Source organism: Pristis pectinata, chromosome 6, assembly GCF_009764475.1.
Source record: "Pristis pectinata isolate sPriPec2 chromosome 6, sPriPec2.1.pri, whole genome shotgun sequence".
Taxonomy (NCBI): domain Eukaryota; kingdom Metazoa; phylum Chordata; class Chondrichthyes; order Rhinopristiformes; family Pristidae; genus Pristis; species Pristis pectinata.
Window position 1 is genome coordinate 92,867,413 of NC_067410.1, and position 26,447 is coordinate 92,893,859.

The 26,447-nt window shown below is 42.0% G+C and overlaps 1 protein-coding gene across 9 annotated transcripts in view; it reads left to right on the forward strand.

The window, feature by feature from the left end:
- LOC127571234 (fibulin-1-like) overlaps window positions 1-26,447 on the forward strand; it is a 149,473-nt gene that overhangs the window by 7,274 nt on the left and 115,752 nt on the right. For 8 of the 9 annotated variants that reach the window (XM_052017431.1, XM_052017433.1, XM_052017435.1 and 5 more), the window contains exons 2-8: window positions 12,218-12,370; window positions 12,665-12,778; window positions 16,635-16,841; window positions 17,116-17,229; window positions 17,769-17,972; window positions 21,878-22,003; window positions 23,533-23,658. In XM_052017431.1, the coding sequence (XP_051873391.1) occupies window positions 12,218-12,370; window positions 12,665-12,778; window positions 16,635-16,841; window positions 17,116-17,229; window positions 17,769-17,972; window positions 21,878-22,003; window positions 23,533-23,658 (1,044 nt within the window). The remainder of the gene's footprint in view (window positions 1-12,217; window positions 12,371-12,664; window positions 12,779-16,634; window positions 16,842-17,115; window positions 17,230-17,768; window positions 17,973-21,877; window positions 22,004-23,532; window positions 23,659-26,447) is intronic. The other variant, XM_052017434.1, reaches the window with a different exon arrangement.

Sequence of the window (26,447 nt, forward strand, 5' to 3'; positions counted from 1 at the left end):
ACACAACATCCACCGCCTCTCCCTTATCCATCCTACTTGAGATTTCCTCAAAAAACTCCAATAGGTTGGTCAGGCAGGATCTTCCCTTCATGAAACCATGCTGGCTTGGACCTATCTTGTCAAGCACCTCTAGGTATTCCATAACCTTGTCCTTGAGGATCGACTCCAATAACTTTCCAACCACTGATGTCAGACTAATGGGTCTGTAATTTCCCTTATGCTGCCTCCCTCCTTTCTTATACAGCGGAACTACATTTCCGACCTTCCAGTCCTCCGGAACCATGTCAGAGTCTATTGATGCCTGGAAAATTATCTCCAACGCCTCCGCAATCTCTAAAGTCACCTCCTTCAGAACCCAAGGGTGCACTTCATCCGGTCTGGGAGACTTGTCCATCCTTAGTCCACTTAGCTTCCCGAGCACCTTCTCTCTAGTAATCTTGACTGAACTCAGTTCTATCCCCTGAGACCCCTGACTATCAGGTATACCACCAGCTGCTCTTCAGGGATCTGAAGGTGACAGCAAAATGGGAAACAGTGGAGAGGGCAGCAGCCAAGAGAGCAGGGACAGAGTGAACAACACATTGAAGGTTCCAATCACATGACGTGGTTTACAGAGGCTGAATTTCCTTGATCTGTGTTTGAGGAGGATCTACACAGTGACAGGCATCTGCAGCCTGTTGGAACATCACTTACTTGCTGGAACCGTGTTAATGGTTTCTGGCAAAGTCACTACCACTCTCAAAGTTTACCCTTCAGGTCTTTCCACGGTATTGTTGGAAAATCCAAACCCAGGATTTTGCAGCTGTTGGCTCACAAATACATATGGCCATTGACCAATGTACTGTTTACCAAAGCTGCCAGTTATATTAAAACTGGAGACGCTGGGTGGAGGAGGAGTGGAGGAGACTGACAGGGGTCCTGACAGAGATATACAAAATTGCAAGGGACATAGGAGATAGCAGGAAACTTGTCCCCTTTGCAGAAGTATGTAAATCTCGATGGCATAGGTTTAGGGTAAGCAGTGAGAGGTTTAGAGGGGATCTCAGGAAGAGTATTTTCACCCAGAGGGTGGTTGGCATATGTAACACACTGCCTGAATATGTAACGGAGGCAAGCAGTCTCACAAGATTAAGATATATCTAGATGAGCATTTGACTTTCCAAGGCATAGGAGGCTACAGATCAAGTGCTGGTAAATGGGATTAGTAATGGTAGATACTTGTTGGTTGGCATGGACATGGTGGGCCAAGGGCCTGTTTCTGCAGTGTATGACTCCATGACTTGAAGCCATTGTGCCTGCTCCACTATTGTATAAGACCTTATACCCTGGTCCCTTAATATCAACAAGCTGTCGATCTCTGTGTTGAATATACTCAGCGACTAAACCTTCACAACTCTATGGGTAGAGAATTCTTTTTTAAATTTTAAATTTTATTTACAGCATGGTAACAGGCCCTTCTGGCCCAACGAGTCAGCACTGCCCATTTTAAACCCAAATTAACCTACCCGTACATCTTTGCAATGTGGGAGGAAACAGGTGCACCCGGAGGAAACCCACGCAGACACAGGAGAACGTACAAACTCCTTACAGACAGCGATGGGAATCAAACCCCAATCGCTGGTGCTGTAATAGCATCGCGCTAACCTCAGGGTGCTGAAGAAATTTCTCTTCATCTCCATCATTAATTGTCAACCCCTTATTTTGAGACTGTGACCCTGATTCTCGACTCCATACCCAGGATAAACATCTTCCCTGCATCTACCTGATTGAGTCCTAGAGCCTAGTACCACATGTGAAGTTCCAGGGCTTTCACTTCATTGATTTGCACCTGGTGTGAAAATACAAAAGGATATTTATGATGGTGTGCACAAATTTCTTTGGCAACTGCAATGATGATATGCAGTAAAAACTCCCAAAGATCTTTGGATACGCAAGCAAACATAAGTGGGATATCCATTTCAGACTTGGCTCTCAACACCCACCAGAAGCCAATCAACAATGCCACAATATGCATGACATGACCATTGGCTTCCTGAAGATGTATTTCATGTGTCAGGACAAGTGTGGAGCTGCCTTTCAGTATGCACCAGCCAACATCTCCAGAAAGAGTTTGGTGTGCTTTGGTTTGCACTGTAAAATGCAGCAGCATTGTGGTGAGAAAGATTAAGAAAAGTGTTGGGACAATGATACAACCTTGTTTGATATCTGTCTTCACTGTGATTGCTTGTTGCTGCCTAAAGTATGAAGGTCACGTCAGAGATGGCAGCAATGTTGGAATTTATTGTAGAATCAGAATCAGAATCAGGTTTATTATCTCTGTCTTATGATGTGAAATTTGTTGCTTTGTGGCAGCAGTACAGTACAAAGACATAAGTACAAAATAGTGCAGAAAAAAAAAGAAAAAGGACTGTTCGGAAATCTGATGGCAGAGGGGAAGAAGCTGTTTCTGAATCATTGAGTTGTGGGTCTTCAGACTCCTGTACCTTCTCCCGGATGGTAGTAACGAGAAAAGGGCATGTCCCAGTTGGTGAGGGTCCTTAATGATGGATGCTGCCTTCTTGAGGCATTGCCTCTTGAAGATGTCCTCGATGATGGGGATAGTTATGACTGTAATGGAGCTGGCTGAGCCTACAACCCTCTGCAGCCTCTGTGATCCTGTGCATAGAAGCCTCTATACCAGGCGGTGATGCAATCAGTCAGAATGCTCTCCACTGTACATCTATAGAAATTCTGAACCGTCTTCGGTGACATACCAAATCTCCACAAGCTCCTAATGAAGTAGAGCCACGGGCATGCCTTCTTCGTGATTGCATCAATGTGTTGGGCCTCGGAGATGTTGACACCCAGGAACTTAAAGCTGCTCATCCTTTCCACTGCTGACCCTCAATGATGATTCATGTGTGTTCTCCCGACTTCCCCTTCCTGAAGTCCACAATCAATTCCTTGATCTTGCTGATGTTGAGTGCAAGGTTGTTGTTGGGACACCATTCAACCAGCCAATCTATCTCACTCCTTTACGCCTCCTTGTCACTATATGAGATTCTGCCATTAACAGTGGCGTCATCTGCGAATTTATAAATGGCATTTGAGCTGTGCCTAGCCACATAGTTATGAGTGTAGAGAGAGTAGAGCAGTGGGCTAAGCACGCATCTTTAAGGTGTGCCTGTGCACAATCATGTTTCTTCAAAGTGAAAAGAAAATTGCAAATGCTGGAATGCTGAAATAAAAACATCAAGTACTGAAGAGCCCAACAGGACAGACAGGTTTTTTTAACTCTGTTCTTTTCCCCCTAGACCTGCTGAATGTTTACAGCATTTTCTACTTATATATTCATGTTTCTGGGAAGTGTTACAATCAAGTCAAAATACCTTGAATACCATATACTATGTGGGTTGCAGAGATTTAATTGTATCACCATAGATGGAAATTCCCAGTTCCCTATCTCTGATGACAATCAAGGCTCTGATCTCCAGTTACCTATTCTTCACTCGTCAGTGAGGAAATCTGTTGAGGACCTCATCTGATCCCCTTCCTCTCCTTTCTGTTCCATTCGGTCTTCTGCAAAGAGGAACAATAGACCAGCATTGACCGTAATGGTATGTGGTTATCTGTGGAAAAGAATGCATCAGGTGATCAACAGGAGTGAAACTGCATTAGAAAATGGGGAGTTGCAGCAGTGATGAATGCAAGGAAGTGCAAAGAAAGCTTAGGATGGGTGCATGCTGAAGTGGGTTTGAAGAGAAATGTGATAGAGTAAATTTTACAAAGAAGATTCTAAATTCCCTTGTGCAACCTTCAGGTGATTTATGCAAAAGTAATGCAGCTGCAGATTAGCAACACATCGAAACTGATACTCCAGATCTACTTCTTTGTTATATTTCAACTTATACAGGCATAGAGTCATACAGCATGGAAACAGGCCCTTGGGCTCAACTCATCCATACTGACTGCTTTGACCAGCAAGCTAGAGCTATCTGCCCGCGTTTGACCCATAGCCCTTTAAACTTTTCCTATCCATGTACTTATCTAGATGGCTTTTAAATGTTGCTGATGTGCCCACCTCAACCACTATTTCTGGCAGCTCATTCCAAATACGCACCACCCTTTGCATGAAAAAGCTGCCCCTGATGTTTCTTTTTAATTTCTCGCCTCTGATCTTAAACCTATGCCCTCTTGTTTATCGCATCCCCTTCCTGGGAAAAAGACTATGTGCTTTCACCCTGTCTATGCCCCTCATGATCTTATATACCTCTAACAGGTAACCCCTCAATCTCCTACATTCCAGGGAATAAAGTCCTGGTCTACACAACCTCTCCTTGTAACTCAGGTCCTCAAGTCCAGGCAACATCCTGCTAAATCTTTTCTGCACTCTTTCCAGCTTAATAACATCTTTCCTATAACAGGGTGACCAAAACTGTACACAATACTCCAAGTGCAACCTCACCAACGTCTTATATAACTGCAACATAGCTTCCCAACTCCTATACTCAATGACCTGACTAATAAAGGCCAGGAGCCAAATGCCTTCTTCACCACCCTATCTGCCTGTGATGCCTCTTTCAGCGAATGATGCACTTGCACTCCTAGGTCCCTCTGTTCTTTAACAGTCCCCAGGGCCCTACCATTCACTGTTAAGCTCTATGCTGGTTTGATCTCCTAAAATGCAATACCTCCCATTTATCTAGATTGAAATCCATTTGCCAATCCTCAGCCCACATACCCAGCTGCTCAAGATCCTCCTGTAATTTTTCATAAGCTTCTACACTGTCTATAACATCACTTATTTTAGTATCATCCACAAACTTACTTACCATGCCTTGTACATTCACATCCAAATCGTTTACATAAATTACAAACAACAAAGGTCCCAGCATCGAATCCTGAGGCACACCACTAGACAAGGGCCTCCAGTCCAAGAAACAACCCTCAACCATCACCCTCTTGCTTCCTACCACTGAGCCAATTGTGAATCCAATCCGCTATCTCCCCCTGGATCCCATGTGAGCTAACCTTCCAGACTAGCCTGCCATGAGAGATCTTGTCAAAGGCCTTGCTAAAGTCTATGCAGACAACATCCACTGCCCTACCCTCATTTATCCTCTTGGTTACCTCCTTGAAGAACTCCAAGTGATTTGTTAGATGCGACTTCCCACGCACAAAACCATGCCAACTGTCCTGAATCAAGCCCTGTCTCTCCAAATGTTGCTAGATCCTGTCCTTCAGAATCTGCTCCAGCAATTTACCCACCATCAATGTCAGGCTCACTGGTCTGTAGTTTCCTGGCTTGTTTTTGCTAACCTTTTTAAGCAATGGTACTGCATTGATCACTCTCCAGTCCTCTGGAACCTCACCTGTGGCCAGAGATGAAGCAAAAATCTCTACAAGGGCCTCCACAATTCCTCCTCTAGCTTCTCACAAGGTCCGAGAGTGCACTGGGTCAGGCTCTGGGGATTTATCCACCTTAATGCACTTTAAGGCCTCCAACACCTCCTCCCTGCTAATTTGTATGTGATCTAAGACAACACCACTCAGCTCCCCCATTTCCTTAGCTTCCACATGCCTTAGCAGGCATGGTAGTGTAGCGGTTAGCATAATGCTATTACAGTGCCAGCCACCCAGCTTCAATTCCAGCCACTGTCTGTAAGGAGTTTGTACGTTCTCCCTGTGACTGCGTGAGTCTCCTCCGGGTGCTCTGGTTGCCTCCCACATTCCAAAGACGTACAGGTTAGGAAGTTGTGGGCATGCTATGTTGGCGCCGGAAGCGTGGCGACACTTGCGGGCTGCCCCCAGAACACTCTATACAAAAGATGCAGTTCACTGTGTGTTTTAATGTACATGCGACTAAGAAAGATATCTTGATATCTTATTTTCTCCACAGTAAAGACTGAAGAGAAATAGTTATTAAAAATCTCACCCATTTCCTTTGGTTCCACACACAGTCATGCCAATCTTTAAGGGGACCTATTCTCTCCCTAGCCACCCTTTCACTCTTAAAAGACCTATAGATTCTCTTGGGATTTTGCCTCACCTTGCCTGCCAGATTCTTTTCATATCCTCTTTTTGCCCTCCTAACTTGCTCCTAAGCGCACTCCCACATTTCATGTAGTCATCAAGAGATTCACTAGTTCCCAGTTGCTTATGCACAGTATATGCTTCCCTCTTTTTCTTAACAAGAGTCTCAATATCTCTCATCAACCAGGGTTCCCAAAATCTGCCAATCTTCCCCTTCACCCTAACAGGAACATGCCGGCACTGAACTCAGGGGTTCTTATTGCTTAACTGTTTCTCTGTTCTCCATTTTCACATGAGTTCTTACAACGTTAACATCGTGTTGGATAATCAAGCTCCTTAATTATTAGATTTGGTTTCATAAGTGTTAATCCTAACTAGGGCTGTTGAGTGATTTAAATATTTATTGGGATAAAATAGGAAAATAAAAATTGATTGAGAGTTAATCAATGTTTTAATCACATTGTGAAATAATAGTAGATTACCAACAAATTTGAATAGTGTAAAGAAAAACATTGTCTTTAATTTCAAAATTTAGTCTGATAGAAAATCTCTAATGCTGTAATTAAAAAAAAATGTCAATGTTGTTGAGAAAGGATTTTCAGAATTTAGACCCAGTGAGAATGACAAGTAATATATTTCCAAGTCAGGATGGTAAGTGACTCAGAGGGGAATCTTCAGGTTACAATGTTCCCATTTACCCATTGTCCTTGATTGCCTTGGTGACAGATGTTGCAGGTTTGCGATTTGCCATTGCAGTAGCCTGGGAGAGCAACTGCAGTGCATTTTGCAGACAGTGCACAGTCCAGCCACAATGTGCTGATGGTGCAGGAATTGCATGTTTAGAATGGTGAAGGAAGGGCCACGCAAACAGGCTGCTTAGTCCTGGATGATGCCAATCTACTTGAGAGTTGTTGGATTTGCACTCATCCAGACATGTGGAGAGTATTCCATTGTATTTCTGATTCTTGTTTTGTAGATGATTGGAAGTCCTTGGTTTATCAAGAGGTGAGTCACTTGGTATAGTATAGCAATCTCTGACTTGCTCTTGTAGCAACAGTATTTAGGCTGGTCTAGTCGAGCATCTCAACAATGGTGAATCACTGGATGTTAATGTTGGGGGAATCTGTGATGGTAAACAGAGAAACAAGGAGCAGAAGAAGGCATTCAGCCCCTTCAGCCTGCTCCACCATTCAATATGAACATAGTTGATCAACCAAATTCAATACCCGGTTCCAGCTTTTTCCCCATATCCCAAATCTGACTAGCCTGAAAAAATTAAATTCTTGTTACATATTAATTGATTTGGCTTCAACTGCCTTCTGTGATAGAGAATTCCACAGGTTCAACATTCCCTAGGAGAAGAAATATCTCCTCATATCAGTCTTAAATGGCTTACTCATTGTTCTTAGGCTGTGGTCCATGGTCCTAGATTCACTGGCATTTGGTGCATTCTTCCTGCATCAAGTCTGTCCAGTACTGTTAGGATTTTGTAAGTTTCTATGATATTCCCTCCTGATCTTCTGAACTTTAGTAAATATAAGCCCAATTGACCTAATCTCTCTTCTTAATTTGGTCCTGCCATCCCAGGAATCAGTCTGGTGATCCTTCACTATCCTTTCTCCACAGCAAGCACATCCTCAGATAAGGAGACCAAAACTGCACACAATTTTTAAGGTGCAGTGTCACCAAGACCCTGTACAGCAAGGCATCCCATTCTCAGACCCTCTTGCTATGAAGGCCAGCATACAACTTGCCTACTTAATTGTCTGCTGCATCTGCATACTTACTTTCAGTGACTGGTGTACAAGAACATACAGGTCTCATGGCTCCCCTCTCTTCCCATTCCTCTGCCTTTTTGTTTGGCCACCACAGTGGATAACCTCACACTTATTCACATTATACTACATCAGCCATGTATATGCACAGTCCCTCAGCCTGTCCAAATCAACCTGGACCTTCTCTGTATCCTCCTCAAGGCTTACCCTCCCACCCAGCTTTGTGTTGTCTGCAAACTTGGAGACATTACATTTAATTCTCTCATCCAAGTTATTAATACAAACTATAAATAGCTGGAGCCCTAAAACCAATCCCTATGGTACCCCATCAGTGATTGCCTGCAACTCAGAAAAAGACCAGTTTCTTCTACTCTTGCTGTCAGGCAATTAGTTCTCTACGCAGATCAGGGCCTTATCCAATCCCATGTTCTTTAACTTTGCATACTAATTTCTTATGTGGGACCTTATCAAAAGCCTTCTAAGAATCCAGGTATAACACATCCATTTGTTCACCCTAATCTGTTCTGCAAGTTTAATTTCAAAACGCTGCAGTATATTTGTTATGCATAATTTCCCTTGCACAAATGCAAGTTGCCTTTTTGTCCAGTCCTGTCACTTTTCTCCAAATGTTCTGGTATTACATATCAGGGCAGTCAGTCCATAATTCCCTGTTTCCTCTCTACCTCCTTTTAGAAGGATTGGGGTTATATTAGCTACTCTGATCTGTTGGCATTGCTCCAGAGTTGAAAGAAAGTTGGAAAATGATTACCAATGCATCCAATAGGGCAACTTTCATAAGCAGTCTGGGATGCAGAATAACAGGTCCTGCGGATTTAATCCCTTCAATTTCCCGAGCACTATTTCCATACTGTAATTGATTTCATTCAGTTCCTCCCTTTCACCTGACCCTATATTCCCCAACATTTCTGGGAAGGTATTTGTATCCTTCTTCATGAAGACAAGTACCAAAGTATCAATTTGAATGTACCGAAGTACCAAAGTATCAACTTGCGGGCTGCCCCCAGAACACTCAACGCAAAAGATGCATTTCACTTTGTGTTTCGATGTACATGTGAGTAATAAAGATATTTTATCTTATCTTAGCTCCACCATAAAGATTTCACATCAGGGTTCTCAGACCGAATATCCTTCCTCAATATTGTATTGACTCCCTCTACGAACAATGGCACCCACCTCCTTTCCCTTTTGCCCATCTTTGCTGAATATCGAGTACCCCTGGATGGTCAGTTTCCATCCCTGGTCACCTTGCAGCCATAATCATAACATTTATTTGTGCAATTATTTCATCTACCATATTGTGACTACTTTGTGCGTGACACACAATACCTTCAAGCTAGCCCCTTAAATATTCTCAGTCGGCTTAGCATTATTTTGCACAATGGCCCTGTTTGCTTCTCACCCCTGATCCCTCTGTCCTTTGTCATTTCCTTTTGGCTTTCCTGTCATTCATTTCTGTCTTTGTTTCCTCTTCTCATTTTCCCTGCTCAGGTTCCTATCCCCCTCCTGTTCTAAATTAGAGCATCCACAATATCACTGGTAAACACCCCTGCAAGGTCATTGGTTCTGGTCCTGCCCAGATGTAACCTGTCCTCATCATACAAGTCCCGCCATTCCCAGAACCATCCCCAATGTGCCAGGAATTAAATCCATCCCTCCTGCATCATCTCTTCAGTCACGCATTCAGCTGACCTATTCTCCTGTTCCTATACTTATCAGCGTGGGTACAGGATGTAATTCTGAGATTACTACCTGATTTGTTAATTTAGCTCCTAACTTTTTAAATTTACGTTGCAGGATCTCAGGATCTTATTCCTTTTTCTACAAGTGTCATTGCTACCAGTATTACCACACTGGGTATTACCCCTCCAGAATATCCTGCAACAGCTCTAAGACATCCTTGTCCCTGGCACCAAGGAGGCAACATACCATCCTGGATTCCTGCTTGTGGCCACAGAGAAGTCTGTCTGCTTCCCTTACAATTGAATTACCTGTCACTATAGCTTTCTCAGGAGTTTATGCTTCCCTCCTTTACAGATATGCCATGAGCTTGGTTGTTGCAGCTTTCCCCTGGGAGGCAATCACCTTCAACATATCTGTTTGAGAGGAGTACAGCCACAGAGGACTTCTGCACTGCCTACCTGTGCAAACTGCTCCACCTGGTGGTCACCTGTTGCTATTCTGCCTGCATCGTCTTTGCTTGTGGTGTGACCAGCTCGCTAAGTGTGCTACCAATGATGTGTCCTCAGCATTGCGGACAATGCATAGTGAATCCATGCTCGGCTCCTACTACAATCTAAAAGCCCTGAAATACTCACCTGTTCCTACTCACCAATCAGTTGTCACCTCTGCTGTGCATCACTTACTAAAGCATGATGTCACCTCCAACTCTGCTACTACTCTCTGTGAAGTGGTGCACTCTCATGAGTGTGTCCTCTTCCCTATCTGTTGCCACCACATGTAGGTCTTGCTGCAGCCTCCTGCTCAAAAGGTTACTGCCTCCTGCAGTCTCACGGGTAGATCCTCCTCCCTTGCTGCTGTAGGCCCCGGTACAGCCTCCCACTCAACTAATGTCCTGGTTGCCGTCTTCTGTGCTCTCTCAGATTGGTCTTTCTCCCTTGCCATGTCTACTGGCTATAATAGCATTGACTATCAAGAGTAGATGATTCAAATCTATTGTTGGAGATGGTCATTACCGGGCACTTTCTGGTGCAAATGTTATTTGCCACTTATCAGCCCATGTGTGAGTTTTGTCTGGGTCTTATCACATGCATGCATAGACTGCTTCATTTGCCAAGGAGTTGTGAATGGTTATGGTATTGGTGTTGGTTTATTATTGTTACTTGTACCGAGGTACAGTGAAAAACTTGTCTTGCATACCGCTTGTACAGATCAATTCATTACACTGTGCAGATACATTGAGTTAGTACAGAGTGCATTGAGGTAGTACAGGGTAAAGACAATAACAGGATACAGAATAGAGTGTCACAGATACAGGGAAGTGCATTGCAGGGAGAAAATAAGTTGCAAGGTTAAACAAGGTAGATTGTGAGGTCGAGTCCATCTCATCGTATAAGGGAACCGTTCAATGGTCTCATCACAGTGGGATAGAAGTTGTCCTTGAGCCTGGTAGTATGTGTCCTCAGGCTCCTGTATCTTCTGCTTGATGGGAGAGGGGAGAAGAGGGAATGACCCAGGTGGGTGGGGTCTTTGATTATGCTGGCTGCTTCACCAAGGCAGCGAGAGGTATAGACAGAATCCATGGAGGGGAGGCTGGTTTCTGTGACGCGCTGGGCTGTATCCACAACTCTCTGCAGTTTCTTGTGGTCCTGGACAAAGCAGTTGCCATACCAAGCCGTGACGCATCCAGATAGGATGCCTTCTATGGTGCATCAATAAAAATTGGTGAGTGTCAAAGGGGACATGCCAAATTTCTTTAGCCTCCTGAGGAAGTAGAGGCACTGGTGAACTTGCTTGGCCATGGTGTCTACGTGGTTGGACCAGGACAGGCTATTGGTGATGTTGACTCCTATGAACTTGAAGCTCTCAACCCTCTCGACCTCAGCATCATTGATGTAGACAGGTGCATGTACACCGCCCCCTTTCCTGAAGTCAATGACCAGCTCTTTTGTTTTGATGACATTGAGAGAAAGGTTGTTGTCATGACACCATGCCACTAAGCTCTCTGTCTCCTTCCTGTACTCTGACTCATCATTTTTTGAGATACGACCTACTACGGTGGTATCATCTGCAAATTTGTAGATGGAGTTAGGGCAGAATCTGGCCACGCAGTCAGGAGTATAGAGGGAGTAGAGTCAAGGACTGAGGATACAGCCTTGTGGGACACCAGTGTTGAGAATAATCGTGCCAGAGGTGTTGCTGCCTATCCTCACTGATTGTGGTCTGTTGGTCAGGAAGTCAAGGATCCAGTTACAGAGGGAGGTGTTGAGTCCCAGGTCTCGGCGATTGGTGATGAGTTTGTTTGGAATTACAGTATTGAAGGCGGAGCTGTGGAATTGACCATTGTTCAATCATCACCCATTTCCAGCCTGTTGATGGAAGGAAATTCAGTTATAAAGGATCTTAAGATGGTTACCCCTGAGGAACTCTTGCAGTGATATTCTAGGGCTATATTTAGCACTTCATCAAAAGTAAAACATCATCATTGCCAGCTGATGGAAAAAATGCAACTGGTAGCTGTCTCTCTGACAGAATTTACAATTAGTTACAAAATGCTGGTTTATATTTACAGTCCACTTTATAAACTTTAACACATTAGTGCAGAAATATGATGGAAAGATTATATTTTTGGTTGTGTACTAATAGATGTGAGGTATAACAAATAAGTTCTCTGTTATGCAACAAAACAACTGCTCCTGATGATAATACTGTTACATCTGTTCAATCACCAGATACAACAGTCTTCACATCCACTTCAGAGACAACAAGCACAGCAGCACCAACAACCACAGGAATCTTCACTCCATCATCAATCACTCCAACATCAATGAGTGACTCCACAACCTTACCAACAATAGTTGTCAATTCCACAATACCAGAAACTAGTGAGCACAAATCTCCATTTTCCACAGTTATTGTGAATTGGTTATGCTGTGAATTATGCAAATAACATTAGAATTTAAGAAATATTTGAAAAGGCTATCGTATTTACTTATTTATAATTTCTGCTGAAGTGACATTTAACAGTGTAAATACTTGAATATGTAATGTTAGGTAAATGCAGTTTTATTCTGTTTACAAAGTAATATCAGCAGCTCCCTCAACAACTTCTCTGGATGTCACATAAACTACACCTATATAATTAACCTCCAAAGCCCATGTCTCTACATTTACTTCAGGAACAAACAGCACAGCCGAGTCAACATCTTCAGGAAGTTCCAATCAAACATCAACAAGCGAATCTACAGCTGCAGCCTCAACAACAATGATCACCTCAATGTCAGCAGCAAGCAGTAAGCAAATTTGTGCTTTATAGATTCGTAGAGTCATACAGCATGGAAACTAGCCCTTTGGCCCAACTCGTTCATGCTGACCAAATGGCTAATCCTATTTGTCTACATTTTGCAAATATCCTTCTCAGACTTTCCTGTCCATGTACCTGTCCAAATGTCTTTTAAACATTGTATTTGTACCTGCCTCTTCCACCTCCTCTGGCAGCTCATTCCAAATACCCATCACCTTCTGTCTGAAAAACTTGCCCCTCAGATCCCCTCTAAATCTCTCCCCTCTCACATTAAATTTATGCCCTCTAATTTCAGACTCCTCTACCCTGGGAAAAAGATTGTAACTATCTATCCTATCTATGTCCCCCATAATGTTATAAATCTGTATAAAATTACCCCACAGCCTCCTTTGCTCCAGGAAAAACAATCCTAGCCAATCCAATTGCTCCTTATCACTCAAACACTCCAGACCAGGCAATATTCCTGTGAACCTTTCCTGCACCCTCTCCAGCTTAATCACATCCTTCCTATAGCATGGAGACCATAACTGCACACAATACTCCAATTGCAGCCTAACCAACAATTTGTACAACTGTAACATGACATCCCGACTCCTATAGTCAATGTCTTGGCTGATGAAGGCAAGCATACTATGTGCCTTCTTTATCGTTCTGTCTCCGTGTATCATCGCTTCCAAGTAACTATGTACTTGTACCCAATATCTCAATGTTCAATAGTGCTTCCCAGGGCCCTGCCATTCACTGCGTATGCCCTGGCTTGGTTTAATTTCTCAAAATGCATCACTTTGCATTTGTCTGAGTTAGATTCCCTTACCCATTTTCCCAGTTGATCTAGATCCAGTTGTACCTTAGACAACCTTCTACACAGTTCACTATACAACCAATTTTGGTGTCCCCTAAAAACTTACTAATATTGCCACCGACATTCTCCTCCGAATCATTAATCTATGTGACAAAAAATAAAGGATCCAGCACTGATTCCTGAGGCACACCACTGGTTAAAGGTCTCCAATCTGAAAAGCAACCCACTACTACCACTCTCTGCCTCCTACCACCAAACTAATTTTGTATCTAATCTAATATCACAAGATCACAAAACAAAGGAGCAGAAGTAGGCCATTCAGCCTATTGAGTCTGCTCCATGAGCTAAACTAATACTATTCCTATCTAGCCCCAATTTCTGGCCTTATTCCTATATCCCTTGATACCTTGACTAATTAGATACCTATCATTCTCCTCCTTAAACGCCCCCAGTGATTGGGCCTCCACAGCTGTATGTGGCAAAGAATTCCATAATTTCACTACCCTCTGGCGGCACGGTAGTGTAGCGGTTAGCACGACGCTATTACAGCGCCAGCGATCGGGTTCAATTCCCGTTGCTGTCTGTAAGGAGTTTGTACTTTCTGTCATGTCTGCGTGGGTTTCCTCTGGGTGCTCCGGTTTCCTCCCACATTGCAAAGACGTATGGGTAGTTTAATTTGGGTTTAAAAAATGGGTGGCCTGGACTCATTGGGCCAGAAGGGCCTGTTACCACGCTGTAAATAAAATATTAAAAAATTTAAAGAAATTTCTCCTCATTTCTGTTTTAAACCAGTACCCTCCAATTCTAAGATTGTGCCCTCTAGTCCTGGACCCACCAGGGGAAACAGCTTAACCACATCTACTCTGTCCAGTTCTTTCGACATTCGAAATGTTTCTATGAGGTCCCCTCTCATTCTTCTGTACTCCAGTGAATACAGTCCAAGATCCAACAAACGCACATCATAAGCAAGCCCTTCCATTCTGGGAATCATCCTCGTAAATCTTTTCTGAACCCTCTCCAACATCAGTACATCCTTCCTAAGATAACGAGCCCAAAACTGCACACAGTACTCCAAATGAGGCCTCACCAGTGTCCCATAGAGCCTCATCAACACTTCCTTACTTTTATACTTTATACCTCTCGAGATGAACGCTAACATAGCATTCGCTTTCTTTACTGCCTATCTGACCTGGTGGTTAACCTTCAGGGTACCCTGCACGAGTACCCCCAAGTCCCTTTGTACTTCAATTCATTCTCCCCATCTAGATAATAATCTGCCTGTTTATTTGTTTTTCCAAAGTGTACAATGGCACATTTCTCAACATTGAATCTCATCTTCCATTTCTTTGCCCATTCTCCTAAACTATCTAAGTCTTTCTGCAACCTTCCTATTTCTTCAATACTCCCTACTCCTCCACCGATCTTGGTGTCGTCTGCAAACTTAGCCACAAAACCATTTACTCCATAATCCAAATCATTAATGTACAAAGCAAAAAGAAGCGGCCCCAACACCGACCCCTGCGGAACACCACTAGTAACCGGTAGCCAATCAGAACAGGATCCCTTTATTCCCACCCTTTGCTTTCTGCCTACCAGCCAATGCTCCACCCATTCTACTATCCTACCTGTAATTCCATGAGCTCTCATCTTATTAATCAGCCTCTTGTGTGGCACCTTGTCGAAGGCCTTTTGAAAGTCTAAATACACAACATCCGCAGCCTCTCCCTTATCCACCCTACCTGAGATTTCCTCAAAAAACTCCAGTATTTTGGTCAGGCAGGATCTTCCCTTCATGAAACCATGTTGGCTTGGACCTATCTTGCCTTGCACCTCTAGGTATTCCATAACCTCATCCTTGAGGATTGATTCCAAACTTTCCCACCACTGATGTCAGACGAATAGGTCTGTAATTTCCTTTATGCTGCCTCCCATCTTTCTTATACAGTGGAAATACATTTGCGACGCTCCAGTCCTCCGGAACCATACTGGAGTCTATTGATTCCTGGAAAATTATCATCAACGCCTCTGCAATTTCTGAAGCCACCTCCTTCAGAACCCAGGGGTGCACCTCATCCGGTCCGGGAGACTTATCTGTCTTTAGTCCATTTAGCTTTCCGAGCACCTTCTCTCTAGTAATCTTAACTGAATTCAGTTCTATCCCCTGAGATCCCTGACTATCCAGTATATTGCTGGTGTCCTCCACAGTGAAGACTGATACAAAATACTCATTTAGTTCCTCTGCCATCTCTCTGTTATCCATTATAATCTCTCCCGCACCATTTTCAATTGGTCCTATATCAACCCGTGTCTCTCTTTTACTCTTCATATATTTAAAAAAACTCTTGGTATCTTTTTGAATGTTATCTGCCAACTTCCTTTCGTAATTCATCTTTTCTTTCCTAATGACCTTCTTAGTTTCTTTGTGTAAGTTTCTAAAAGTTTCCCAGTCTTCTGTTTTCCCACTAATTTTTGTGTCCTTGTATGCCCTCCCTTTTGCTTTTACTTTAGCCTTCACCTCTCTCGTTATCCACATTTGTGCCATTTTTCCATTCATAACCTTTTTTCTTGGAATATATCTAACCTGCACTTTCCTTACTTCTTGTAGAAATTCCATCCATTTCTGCTCTGACGTCCCTCCAACTAGCTTACTTTTCCAATCAATTTGGGCCACTTCTCACCCTTGACCCCAGGTAGTCTAACCTTCAGGAGCAGCCTACCTTGCAGGACCTTGTCAAAGCCCTCACTAAAGTCCATGTAGATGTCCATTGCCCTACCTTCATCAATGCTCTTGGTCATCTCCTCAACAAACTCAATTAAATCTGTGAGACACAATTTCCCACGAGGAGAGCCATGCTGACTACCCCAAATCTGTCCTTGCCTTTGCAAATGCTAGTAAATCCTGTCCCTCAGAATTACATCCAGTAACTTTCCAACCATAAGCTGGCATTTAACATTTTATTGCTGCATGGTATTTTTAAACTGACTTGTAAGTTTGATTCCAAGGTTACATTCTAAGACTGAATATCTCTTGTCATTTATGCAGCTGAAACTACAGCTCTTAGAATAAATCCTAAAACTGAGACATCTACAACGCGTCTACAATCAACAACTACCACACCAATCCTCACAACCACTTCAGGAACGACAAGCACAGTGATACCAACAGCTACTGACACCTCCACTCAACCACTAACAGGTGAATCCACAACATCTGCAACAATGGCTGTCAGTTCCATGCTAACAGAACTTGGTGAGTATTGGATAATGTCTTCAACAGCCCTTTTGGACTGGTTACACTGCCAAGTACAGTAATGATGCCAGAATTTAAGACATACTCAAGAAGCCCATCATGTATGGTCACAATAAACTACCAAAGTGACAATATGAACGATCATAGTGCTCACAGCTGTTATATTAAGTAACCATAGCAACCTCAACAGCTCTTACTATAGCTTCTACTGATGTCATATTGTCTACGCCCGTATAATTAATGTCTACAACCCCTGTCATTACATTGACGTCAGGAACAAGCAGTACAGCTGAGTCAACATCAACAGGAAGCATCGATCAAACATCAACAAGTGAATCTCCAGATGTAGCCTTAACAACAACAATGACCTCAATATCATCAGCAAGCAGTAAGCAAAATTTCTTCAGGCATTATCTGCTGACTGTTCCTGGGTGAAAGCAATGATTAGGTGATACTTAGCCACAATCAAAAATAAATACTAATTCTCAGTCCTTGGTCATTATGTTGTGAGCATGATCAGCAATATTGCTTTGTGAGAATATCTGCGTTGATCCTACCAATGGAATTCCTTTTCATTGCTAAGTTTCTAATGACACTGGACAATATCATATTCATAAATGCATAAATTATAATATCAGTGCATTATATTTCTATTTTGACCAAGTAGCTGTATGAGCACTGATTCAGCAACAGAGCCATTGGCTTGCTCTACCAAGCAACTGGAGAGGATTGAACTGGATGTTGATCTTCTGAGATAATGCATTATCTGTGCCTTATAACCACAACTGACCACACTTGGTACAGAAGGACATGTTGGTCAGAAATATGTGCTTTTTTTCTCATTGTTACACACCATTAGTCAAACGGAATAAGTAGATTATTTCCCAGGTTACATTCTAAGATTTAATATCCCTGTCATTTATACAGCTACAACGATGGCTTCTGGAATAAATCCTAATACTGAGACATCTACAGCACCTTCACAATCGTCAGCTACCACACCAATCTTCACAACTACTTTGGGAACAACAAGCACAGTGATATCAACAGCTACTGACACCCCCACTCAACCATTAACAGGCGAATCCACAACATCCACAACCGCTGTCAGGTCCACAACAATGGAATTTGGTGAGTATCAGACAATGTCATCAACAGCCATTTTGCACTGGTTTCTCTTCAAAATGTGCAAATAATGCCAGAATATATGACATATTCAAAAAGCCTATCATATTTTGTTACTCTATAATTTCTGCTAAAGTGGCAATATTAAACAGTTTAAGTACTTAGTGCTGTAATGCTAACCACAAGGGCTCCCTGGGATGTGAGTGACCTGACCAACAGAAATCCAACTTTACATAAATTCTTCCAAACATTTGTAAAGCATTTTTCGGGCTAGTATTAAGAGCAATAAAATGTTTCATGGCATTCTTTAATGACTGCATACAGTATATATACTATTAATTTAATTATAGGTAGTGGTCAGGTGAAATGAAAGAATTACAGTGTATGTACTGTATGTAGAGCAAATCGATATGGGTAGCTATAGAAAGTAATCATTTCTGACCTATGGAGAAATCGACTTACGGACAGTTCTCAGGAATGGAACCCTTACATAAACTAGGGACTGCCTGTATTTGCTGTTTTATTTTGTTTATACAACTGCATCAGCAGCCCTTACTACAGCTTCTCTGGATGTGACATTGTCCACTCACCTGTAAGCAAATCTATTCTGAATGAACATTCAGGAGGAGGAACAGGAGTGGAAATAAATAGATTATTGGCTCTGGAGCAGAGGAAGTCTTTCTGGAGCTTACCTACCACCTGGATATTGCAATCCTTTGTCCATCCCCCCTCACCCCCTGTCAGGACCAACTACATGTCCATTTTTAAATGATAAAAATGCATAGCATGTATCTTGGTTCCTAGACCCTGACGGTGACAAGGTGGGGTGTTGCAAATCCATAGTAGTAACCAGAACTCCAGCAGTATAGCCCTGAGGTGTCTCCTAGATCACGCTGACTGCTCCTGACAGAAGGGAAAGTAATCAGGGACAATTAATCCTTTTTAAGATTGATGCAAATGATAAAAGAATTAGAAATGGCAATATGAACAAATAAATCATTTACAAATCATTACCATGAACCAAAGTAATTTTGTATAAAATCATGTTCCTTTCAAATCCTGCTGCTGAGAATCCCTATTAACTTGGTGTAATAAGAACAGAAAATGCTAGAGATATTCAACAGGTCAGGCAATTCAAATCAAGTCAAGTAGGTACCGATAACACACAGAATAAAAATCATACATAAATTATACATGAAGTTATACCATACAGTAAAAATAGAAAAGACAATGCAAAAGCAACAATTTAGTGCAAAAAAAAGACACAATTGAAAGTATGTCCATGGCAGTGCAAGAGGTGGACCGTTGTGTTCCATTGCTGAGGTAGGGTTAGGGTTGTGCAGCTAAGTTCAAAAACCTGATGGTTGTAGGAAAGTAACTGTTCCTGAACCTGGTGGTGTGGGACTTCAGGCTTCTGTACTTCCTGCCTGACTGTTGCAGCAAGAAGAGGCATGACCCAGATGTTGGGGGTTCTTGGTGATAGATGTAGTCTTCCTCAGGCAGTGCCTCCTGTAGATGCTGTCAGTGCTGGGGAGGGCTGTGCCTGTGATGGACTGGGCTGTCTCTGCAGCCTCTTGTGTTCCTGTGCATTGGAATTGTGATACCAGGCCATGATGCAACCAGTCAGGATATTTTCAATGGTGCATCTGTAGAAGTTTGCTAGAGTATTTAGCAATATGCCAAATCTCCTTAAGCTTCTAAGAAAACGGCGATGCTGGTGTGCTGCATTCTTCTTCTCCATGGAAGCATCCAGAGGAACAGAGTTAATCTTTCAGGTCAATGACATTTCATCAGAACACAGGAACAAAGGAAGGCAAGGATGAGTCAGTAATTGACTCTGTGGAAGTGTCTGTGGTAAGCATAAGTCCTGACATGCCTCATAAAACTCTTGGAGACACAAGAAAGACTGCTGATACTGGAAATCTGGATCAACACACAAAATGCTGGAGGAACTCAGTGGTCAGGCAGCATCTATGGAGGGAAATGGACAGTCAACTTTTCAAGTCGAGACCCTTCATCAGGACTGGAAAGAAAGAGGGGAGATAGCCAGTATAAAAGTGTGGGGGAGGGGGTGGAGCAAGAGCTGATAGGTAAATCCAGGTGAGAGGGGGAGGATAGGCAAGTGGAAAAGAGGAGAGTAGGAATGATGTAACAAGCTTGGCTGTGATAGGTGTAAGTGACAAAGGACTGAAGAGGACGATGGACAATGGACCATGGAATAAAGGGAAGGAAGTGAGGAGGGGATCTGGAGGGAGGAATGTGTGGGTTCCACCATCTTCTGCCATCTCCAATGGGATCCCACCACCAGGCACATCTTCCCCTCCCCTCCCCTCTCTGCTTTCCACAGGGATCACTCTCTTCATGACTCCCTTGTCCCTTCATCCCTCCCCACCGATCCCCCTCCAGGCATTTATCCCTGCAACTGCGCTAAATGTGACACCTGCCCCTACACCTCTTCCCTCACCACCATTCAGGGCACTAAGCAGTCCTTCCAGGTGAGGCAATCCTTCACACGCGGTGTCATTTATTGCATCTGGTTCTCCCAGTGCAACCTCTTCTACATCGGTGAGAGCCAACGCAGATTGGGGGATCACTTCAACAAACACCTTTGGTCCGTCCATTGCAACAGCCAGGATCTCCCGGTGGCCAGCCATTTTAATTCCACTTCCCATTCCCACACAGACATGTCTGTCCACGGCCTCCTATCAGATGCATCTTCTTCAGCCCTTTGTCACTTCTACCTATCACCTTCCAGCTTCTTACATCATTCCCTCTCTCCCCCTTCCCCACCTACCTATCTTGCCTCCCTCACCTCGATTCACCTATCACCGGCCAGCTCTTGCTCTACTCCCTCTCCCCTCCCTTTTATACTAGCTATCGCCTCTCTTTCTTTCCAGTCCTGATAAAGGATCTCGACCTGAAATGTCAACTGTCCATCTCCCTCCATAAATGCTGCCTGACCCGCTGAGTTCCTCCACCATTTTGGGTGCTGCTCATAAAACTCTTATCAAGATTTTATCGATTTCTTGCACTGGACAGAGGAAGAGTTTTCACCAATGCAGTATCTTATGAAAATAAAGAATCACATGCTATTCCTTTCATCAGGAATGTTGATCAATGGAAAAGGAAATAACAGTGCATTCATGAAAAATCTACTACTCAGCTCATCTATCTGCAATTTATAAGCTTTTCTATACATAAATAATTCCTATATTTTTGGTGTGTAATTTGAATGGAACTTAATATTTTGAAGGGAAACAAAACTTCTGATATTACTTTTGAAAGTATATAGAAATCTGGTAATGAATCATACATCGGGATCTGTTGCAAGCACATTATTTAATTTGATGTAATGTGCCAACATATTGGAGAGTAACATTAGTAATAGTTTGCCTCAACTTCTAGGCAAATACTCCATCCAATGGTACTCACTGGCCTGTGCAATCGGCAAGGCCTCATTCAACAATGTTTAGTCAGCTTAATGTTTAAGAAAAGATTATCTTCTGTGGCCTTCAAAGTAGGGATGGTTTCACTGCAGACCTCATGAAAATCATTGTGGTATATCAGTGATGGAAGAAATTTCAAGTATGTTCTATACTTTCTGAATTGTGTTTTGTAATTCCTAACTGGCAATTTCTCAATGTTCCTGTTCTTCTTAATAAATGTAGGTAGAAATATTATAGTTTGTTGTTGTAAGTAAAAACATTATAGCTCATAGTACCCATCCACTTGGTCAAGCTCTATGACATCAAGTTAATATTTTGAAGGTGGACAACAACAGTGAAATTCTTATTCACTGGAGAGAGGAATTTGACACACTGTGGTAGCTGATGATGTATTAAAAGCATGACAGAACATGGAAATGTATGATCTTATGTCACACAACAGAATAATTGGCCTTTTCTCTCCAGACATCGATGAATGTGCAACCAATGCACATTCCTGCGAGCAAACCTGCATCAACACAATTGGAAGCTACATGTGCGGTTGTAAGCCTGGTTTCACTGTCAACCGAGACAACAGCTCCCTTTGTGATGGTAGGAAGGCTTCAAGCATGTAGATCCTCTGTAACATAAGCAGATCAATGGGAAATGGATTACTGTTATTTGATTTGGTCAGAATAATCCATATTTATTGGTTTTACCAAATGTTTTCTCACAACTGATTAAGGAATCATTCAACTATTCACAAGTATGTTCTATTTTCTGCGGGTAAGGAAAATTGGAAATATGCATTGGATACCCATTCCACAGGTCCTCCCCTGCTTCCCCTCCTCCGCCCACCCAGATTCCTGCCCACCTAAATCAATAGATAAGAAAACAACAGCTGTATAATGGGCAGCTAATCTGTTTTCACCTCTTTCAAATTTTAAATTTACTACATCAAAATACAACCTAGGGGTTGAAGCTTAAATCAGATGTGCAGTGGTTATAACATTGAACTTACCAACATTTCCTTACTGTTATAATAAAAAAATCTTTATGTCTATTTTTATGGCACGTTATCTAATGTCATCATAATATATTAAAGACATATAATCTGATGTATAAGGTTAAGTTTAATAATAGCTTTTTGGAGAAGGTGGAATAAATGGGAGAAATTTAAGTTATCGATATGCCCTGTAACTTTTGTAAAAAGAAAATTTATCTACTTCTCAACTTATCTACTTGCAGATTCTAACTTTTGTTTTATATAATTTGATTGCACTTTAATATCTTGAAGGCAAACAAAATTTCTAAGAGTACTTTTGAAAAGTACATAAAAATCTGGTAATGGATCATGCATCAGGATCTGTTGCAGGCACATTATTTAATTTGATATAATGTGCCAACATACTAGGGAATAACATCAATGATAGTGTGCCTAAATTTCTAGGCAAATACTCCATCCAATGGTTCTCACTGGCCTGTGAAATCTGCAAGGCTTCATTCAACAATGGAGACACAAGAGACTGCAGATGCTGGAATTGAGAGCCTAAACAAGAAAGTGGAGGAACTCAACGTGTCAGGTAGAACTTGTGGAAGGAAATGGACAGTCAATGTTTCGGGTTGAGACCCTTCATCTGTCCAGATGCTGCCTGACCCACTGAGTTCCTCCAGCTTCTTGTTTGTTCATTCAATAATGTTTAGTCAGATTAATGAACAAGAGAAGATTCATCATTATCTTCTCTGATTTTCAAAGTAGGGATTGTTTCACTGAAGACCTCATTAAAATCATTGTGGTACATCAGTGTAGGAAGAAACTTCAAGTATATTTTACATATCCTGAATTGTGTTTTGAATTCATAACTGGTAATGCAATGTTCCTGTTCTTCTTAATAAATGTAGGTGGAAGTATTATACGTTGTTACTGTAAGTAAAAACATCATAGCTCATAGTACCTACCCATTTAGTCAAGCTCTATAATGTTGTTAGTATTTTGAAAGTGGACAACAACAATGAAATTTATAGTCACCGGAGAGTGGAATTTGACACACTGGTAGCTGATGATGTATTAAAAGCATGACAAAATGTGGCAATGTATGGCTTTATGTCACACTACAGAATGTTTGGCTTTTTCTCTCCAGATATTGATGAATGTGCAAGCAACCTATATTACTGTCACCAAATCTGCATGAACACAATCGGAAGCTACATGTGCAGTTGTCTGCCTGGCTTCACTGTCCACAGAGAATACAACGGCTATTGCAATGGTAGGAAGTCTTCAAGTATGTAGATCCTCTGTAACTGATAACTTCAAAACTGTTGACTTGAAACTCGGCTGCATAGTGCTTTTCTCATCATTATGCAACTGAAAGTTTTTTGGGGGCTGAAACACAACTTCTATTTCTGGGTCATTTTTGCCACTTTGGGAATTTGCCTGGTTACTTCTGTACACAAGTTGTCTTGTGGCCCAGGTACAGTTGTTGTATTAGTCCTGTACTGGATAATGTCATTGGGCATTCAAGAATCCTTTTAGAGCATTGCAGGGAAATTTGGACAAAGCTCGGTCCAGATGTAATGAGCCAGGTTTTATTGTCACAGTGACAGACAGGTATTCCTCCCAAATGAGTCAACTATTTATCATGGATCTTATGGCCATCATTTACATTCCTTCAACCATACCATCCCTTTGACCTTACTCCTGATCACCTGACCCCCTAACAATCTTTTACCTTGACCCCATCCAGGTGCTCTCCCCTTCCCCCCCCGCCCCCCACCAAACCTGATAATAACCCAGGCCTGGCTCTGACTACCTGATTTGCCCCCGATACCTTTCCTACTCCCCCCTCCCCTATCCTCTCTGCCATCCAAACTCCCATTCCCCAATGCTGAACACTATCCAATCTGTCTCCAGATCACCTTCTTCTTATTCACTATCCAATCTTATACCCTCTAGTTCCCTGACCTTTATACTATTCAATCTGCCGTTCTCTAATTCCATAGTCTGTACAATCCAATCTGACAGTCTCCAATTCCCTCCTCTCCCAGCCAAGATGATAGCCTCTGATTTCTTCTTTCCCACTATACAATCTGCTCCTGTATGATCACATATCTTCTCCAACCAGTCTGTGGGTTAATTCCCCCTTAATCTCCATTCTCCAAACTGTAGGTTTCTGGTTTCAACCCACCCCTCTACTCTTTCATTCCAAATCATTTCTCCTCCCTGCCACAGAATGGGTAAAATTGGACGTGTGACCACTGGACATCCTGAAACCAGCCTCTCACATTGGAGTACTGGAGGCACATTTTTCTGTGGAAAATATGTAACACCATGGTGGCAGAATCTGAATCTAGTGACTGGAAGCCAATGACTGGAATGGCAGTTGGTATCCTGTTGCCATTCCTATTTAATGCATCCATGGGAGTGCATCAGAATTTCTAGGCAAATATTCCACCTTGTGTTTCTATTTGGCTTTACACAATCTACAGGTCTTCATTCAGCAATGTTGATCTGGCATAATGATTAGCAGGAGAGTCATTATTATTTTCTTGGGTTTGCATGGTAGGGATGATGTCACTGCAGACTTTATTAAAACTATTGTGGTAAATCAATGATAGGGAGAAATATCAAGCATATATTTCAAGTTCTATAATATCAAGTTAATATTTTGAAGGAAAAGACCATCAATAAAATTTCTATTCATTAGAAAGAGCAACTTGACATACAAAATAGCATGATGATACATTAAAAATATAATGAAATATGGCACTGTTCAGCTTTATGAAATAATGGGCATTTTCTTCCAGACATTGATGAATGTGCAACCAACACATCAAACTGTCAAGAAGTCTGCATCAACACATATGGAAGCTTTGTGTGCAGTTGTAATCCAGGCTTCAGCACTGACTTGACCAATCCTTCACTTTGTGATGGTAGGAATTTTTCAAACATGCAGATTCTCTGAAATCGATTTTCTGATAGAATTTGTGATTGGGCTGTTCAATCTGGTTGTCTTCAAGGCAAGTTTTTGTTCCCTTCGATAATTAAACACTTATTACAACCTTCTGATGCAATGGGGATATTTTCATTTCAGAATTGGATAAAATGTTTGTCTATGTTACCAATTATTAGTCACTAGTTAATGCCAGTCATACTAAATAGGGAGCAGGGACTGACAAAACATGTAAGTAAGTGGTAGAATCATTTCCTATGATCATGCTTAAGTTTTTCACCCCTTGCCAATGGTCAGTACTCCTGTTTCTTATCACCTGATCTGTTTTAACTTATCTTCTACAGTCTTTTGTCTTATACCTCACTCCTTGCCCCCAGCTCTGCTTTGAAAACATAAATCCTCCACTGTTCCCCCAGTTCTGCAGAAGGATCATTGACCCAAAATGTGAACTGGTTTCTCTTTCCACAGGTGCCGTTTGACTGGCTGAGTTTTCCCAGCAGTTTTGTGTTTGTTTCAGTAAGGCGTAACTGGACTTTCTTCTTCAGATATTGATGAACGTATGACTAACATGTCAAACTGTGAATAAGTCTGCATCAATACATTTGGAAGCTTTTACTGCAGCTTTTAAAACATCTTCAGCATGAACATGTACAATTTATCTTCTGATGCTACTGTTTATCTGCATATTTTCTATCAAATGAAATATTTAACCTTATGAAGTTTATGAGTAACACATTTAGCATAGTTGGATGACAATATTTAATTATAAATATTCTGAATTTCCCTCTTTATTTCATTCAAGACAAGAATCATCCTATGGTAACTGGTTTAAAATCAAGCAGAATGCCATTTCACCTGAGCATATTAGGATTCATACTTTAATCTGCACACAAAATACTCAATTTGCTCATTTTAGTTATTAACCAAATGGAATTTTTTGTGGCAAAATTATTATTCCTTTTGCAATGAAAACAGTAACCCAGACTTTGTGGTTGTGATTATGGCAAAACTGTAAACATGAAGCTTATTGCTGACAGGAACCACTGGAATCAAGACATGCTTTAAACACAGAAGTCCAGAACCTGGTGTTTCCCTCTTAGGCTGCA